Below are 5000 nucleotides of genomic sequence, written 5' to 3' on the forward strand. Positions count from 1 at the left end.
CTACGAGGGGAGTGGGTCACCTAGACACGCCCAGCAGCCCAAGGTTCGAGCCCCGCTGTTACCCCGTTTCTGTGAGAGGTAACGCCGCAGCTGCTGTCTCATCACGGCTCTCATAATCCTGCTGGTGCTGTGCGTGTGCTGTGTGTGTGCTGTGTGTGTATTCCCAGCGCGTGGAGGCGGCGAGGTGAAGTGAAGATGGTGGCGATAGTGGTGGTGGTGGTGGTTTGATTTGCTGTGTTGTGGGGAACAGTTGTGGTGAAGGTGGTATTGGTGATTATTATACACTGGTGCCAGCGGTGGGATAGCCTGGCGCGCCTAGACTGGTGAAGGCGGGGATGTGAAGTGAAGTGGCGGTTTGATTTGCTGTGTTGTGGGGAATCGTTGTGGTGGTGAAGGTGGTGGTGGTGGTGATTACAATACACTGGTGGCAGCGGTGGGATAGACCCGTGAGCCTCGACTGGTGCAGAAACTGGTGGAAGCGGTGGTGATTGTGGTGGTGGTGGTGGTGGTTTGCTATGCCGTGTTGTAGGTTGTGGTGGTGGTTGTAGTGATTACAATACACTGGTGCCAGCGGTGGGATACACTGGTGAGCCTCGACTAGTGAAGAAACTGATGGAAGCGGTGGTGGTGGTTTCATATGCTGTGTTGTAGGTTGTGGTGGTGGTGGTGGTTGTAGTGATTGCAATAAACTGGTGCCAGCGGTGGGATAGACCAGTGAGCCTCGACAGGTGCAGATAGACAGGTGGAAGCGGTAGTGATAGACCCGTGAACCTAAAGTGGCCATATGACACTGGCTTGAGCGGTTAGTGGTGAGGAGGAACTGGAGGGTGAGGTTGGTGGGAGTATATTGGTGAAAGCGATGGTGATGGAACGGTGAGGCTTAAATGGTGAGGTCATAAAGGTGGTGCCGGTGGGACTGAGCGGTCGGGATAGTGGTTGAGGTAAAGTGGTGGGGATTTACTGGCGAAACAAGTCGAGGAATAATGGAGCGGATATGGAGCGGCGTTACAAGGGCGGCAGTGGTCGAGGTGGTGGAGGTGAAAGCGTTAGGGTACAGGTGTGACGCTGCAGGGAAAGAGGACACGATGGGTAAAAAGGCTTCTAGGGATGTGTCGCCGGTGAACATGGAAAGGCAGAGGTGCAGCGGTAGTGGGCGAGGTGGAATGCAAATACAGGGTTACAATGCCAGCAGAAAAGATAGAGAGAGAGAAATACACTGGTGCAAGAGGTGGAATGACTTTGAAGGCCGAGGAGGAATACACTGGTGCCAGGAGTGGGATTACATTGGTGGCAGAGAATAAATACACTGGTGGCAGGACTTGGATTCCATAGGCGGTGGAAGAAGTAAAATGGTGCAAGCGGTGGAATTACATAGTTGAGAGAGGAAGCAGTACAATGGTGGAAGAAGTGCAATTACTTTGGTGGTATAGGAGGAATACACTGGTGTCAGGAGTGGGATTACATTGGTGGAAGAGAAGAAATATACTGGTGGCAGGACTTGGATTCCATAGGTGGTGGAGGAGGAAGCAAAATGGTGCCAGCGGTGGAATTACATAGGTGGGAGAGGAGGAAGTACGCAGGTGAAAGGAGTGAAATTACTTTGGTGGTATAGGAGGAATACGCTGGTGGCAGGACTTGGATTCCATAGGCGGTGGAGGAAGTAAAATGGTGCAAGCGGTGGAATTACATTGATGATAGAGGAGGCAGTACAATGGTGGAAGGAGTGCAATTACTTTGGTGGTATAGGAGGAATACACTGGTGGCAGCCGTGGGATTACATCGGCGGCAGCGGACCGAATATACGGGTGATCGCGCTGGGATACTTATGCGGGGTTACAGTGGAGGCGGCGGCGGCGGCGGCGGTGCTGGTGGAGACGGTGGAGGAGGTGGTAGCGGCCGTGGTGGTGGTGGGATACGCGTGTCTGTGCGGAATCAATGTAATCTTGCGGGAGGGAAAACGCGTCTACGATGAGATTTGCAACAGCCTCGCCTCCGCCTGGGCTGCATTTTACCTCCCCCTTGTGTGCGTGTGTGTCTGAGTGTGTGTGTGTGTGTGTGTGTGTGTGTGTGTGTGTGTGTGTGTGTCGGTCCGTAGCCCACCTGAGCGCACCGGGCCACAAAGACAGCCAGGTAAATGAGATAAAGAAATGAAAGGGAAGGTGGAGGGAGAAAATTAATGGGAAAAAACAGACACAATGCGGGAATTGGGAGATAGAACGCACAGGGTAATTGAAAAGAAAATTGAATGAGGGCTTAAAAATATAATATAAAAGAACAAGGAAGGGAGAGGACGGAGGGAGGGCGAGAGGAGAAGGAAGATAACTATAAATAGCGAGTTGTTTTTATATCCGTTAGGGAAGGAGGAAGAGGAAGGAAACGATAATAAAAGAGATAAAGACAACCTGGAATGGGGCGAATATTGTCGAGTGCAAAATGGAGTGTCAAAACAACAATAACATCAACAGCAAGGACAATAACAGCAGATTCTACGTGTTACTATTAAAGGCCCTCGGTGTTGTGTGTAAAAGTGTAGTGTGTTCTGTAACGTGGCTCATACTACTACTACTACTACTACCACTACTACTACTACTACTACTACTACTACTACTGCAATTATTCCTTCTTCCACTCCTATCCTCCTCTACTTTTCAATCTTACTACTACTGCTACTTCAACTATTCCTACTACTACTACTACTTCTATTTAATCTATTATCCTTCTCTTCCTTCGAATCTTGCTACTACTGCAATTTCAACTATTTCTACTACTACTACTACTACTACTACTACTACTACTATTCTCGTCTTCCCATTCCTACTCTTTCTTACCATACTACCGCTACTACTACTACTATTACTACTACCACTACTACTACTACTATTACTACTACTACTACTACTACTACTACTACTACTACTACTACTACTGCTTAACTCTTTTCTTTCTTCCTTAACAGACCAAGACGTGAAGTTAAGACCAATTAGTTAAGCTCAAGCACTAAAGTTTGAGCTGATGGTGATGGTGATGATGATGATGATGATAGTGAAGGTGGTGATAGTGATGTGGTGATTGTGACTTATGGTGAAGGTGATGATGGTGACGATATACTGTTCTTAGTGGTGTTGACGCTATTGAATGGTGATGAAAATGGTGTTGATGATGGTGTTGATGGTGACGATATACTGTTCTTAGTGGTGTTGACGCTATTGAATGGTGATGAAAATGGTGATGATGGTGTTGATGGTGACGATATACTGTTCTTAGTGGTGTTGACGCTATTGGATGGTGATGAAAATGGTGATGATGATGGTGTTGATGGTGACTATATACTGTTCTTAGTGGTGTTGACGCTATTGAATGGTGATGAAAATGGTGTTGATGGTGATGATGGTGACTATATACTGTTCTTAAGTGGTGTTGACGCTATTGAATGGTGATGAAAATGGTGATGATGATGGTGTTGATGGTGACTATATACTGTTCTTTGTGGTGTTGACGCTATTGAATGGTGATGAAAATGGTGATGATGGTGTTGATGGTGACTATATACTATTCTTTGTGGTGTTGACGCTATTGAATGGTGATGAAATGGTGATGATGATGGTGTTGATGGTGACTATATACTGTTCTTTGTGGTGTTGACGCTATTGAATGGTGATGAAATGGTGATGATGATGGTGTTGATGGTGACTATATACTGTTCTTAGTGGTGTTGACGCTATTGAATGATGAAATGGTGATGATGATGGTGTTGATGGTGTTGATGGTGACACTATACACAACAACGACGAAAAAAAAAACAATAAAAAAAATGTGGAAAAAAATAAATGAGTCTTGAAAATAAAGTAAAATAAAGATGTCATTTCTATACCTATTATTATTATTATTATTATTATTATTATTATTATTATTATTATTATTATACGAAAACAAGAAAAATCAAAACAAACAACATTGATAATCTATACATGTGCCATACCCCCCTCCCCCCTACCTCCCCCTCCTCCTCCTCCTCCTCCCTCCTCCTCCTCCTCTTCTCACCTGTCTTCCTCCTTCAAACCTCCTAAACAAAAAACAATGGTATACCACTCAACACCTCCTCCTCCTCCTCCGCCTCCTCCCCCTCTACCCGGAAAGCTACAATACATCACGATTCAAGACCTCCTTCACTCATCCTGTTGTTGTTGTTGTTGTTGTTTATGTTGGTGTTGTAAATACAGTCTTAAGGACCCGTCGACAAGAGGCTGAATCTTGTGTGTTTTGTATAGTACATGTACAGTACCCCCCCCTCCCCCCTTTGACCCCCCCTCACCCCCCGACTCTCTCTCTCTCCCTCTTCCCTTTCCTCTTCCTCCTTTTCTGACACCTCAAAAAACATCCTTCATTTTCTTCGTTTTCTTCTTTTTTTTGTTTTCGTTTTTATTATTTTTCTTCTTATTTTTTTTCTTCTTCCTCTTCCTCCTCCTCTTCCTCTTCCTCAAAAAAAAACATAATTCTTCTTTTATCTTTTTTCTTTTCGTTTTTATTTTCCTCTTCTTCTTCTTCTTCTTCTTCTTTTCTTCTTCTTCTTCTCTTCCTCAAAAAAACATCATTCTTTTTTTTCTTCTTTTTCGCTTTCATACTTTTTTTTTCTTCTTCTTTCGCCAATTCCTCTTCCTCTTCCTCTTCTCTTTCTTCTTCTTCTTCTTGCTCCTCCTCCTCCTCCTCCTCCCTCTCCCGATACCTCAAAAAATATCCTCTTTCTTTTTTTCTTTTTTTTTATCTCGTTTTCGTTTTCTTTTTGTTTTCTTCTTCCTCCTCCTCCTCCTCCTCCTCCTCCTCCTTCTCCTCCTGCTCCTCCTCCTCTTCTCTCTCTTCTTCCTCCACCCCCGAACGGTACTTGTTCTTCCAATGTTCCTATCTATGTTTTCACTCCTCCTCCTCCTCCTCCTCCTCCTCCTCCTCCTCCTCCTCCTCCTCCTCACGGGTCGATGGGAGAGGAAGAGAGGGACTACAGCGAA

At 45.4% G+C, this 5000-nt stretch overlaps 1 protein-coding gene across 1 annotated transcript in view; it reads left to right on the forward strand.

Annotated features, from left to right (window-relative positions):
* LOC127003608 (zwei Ig domain protein zig-8-like) overlaps positions 1–2696 on the forward strand; it is a 32107-nt gene extending 29411 nt beyond the window's left edge. The window contains exon 5 of the mRNA XM_050870513.1: positions 1–2696. This exon is cut by the window's left edge and continues 95 nt beyond it. Coding sequence (XP_050726470.1) covers positions 1–24 — 24 coding nt within the window. The 3' untranslated portion in view covers positions 25–2696.
* The last annotated feature ends 2304 nt before the right edge of the window (positions 2697–5000 follow it).

The sequence above is a fragment of the Eriocheir sinensis genome, chromosome 25 (genome assembly GCF_024679095.1).
Source record: "Eriocheir sinensis breed Jianghai 21 chromosome 25, ASM2467909v1, whole genome shotgun sequence".
Taxonomy (NCBI): Eukaryota; Metazoa; Arthropoda; class Malacostraca; order Decapoda; family Varunidae; genus Eriocheir; species Eriocheir sinensis.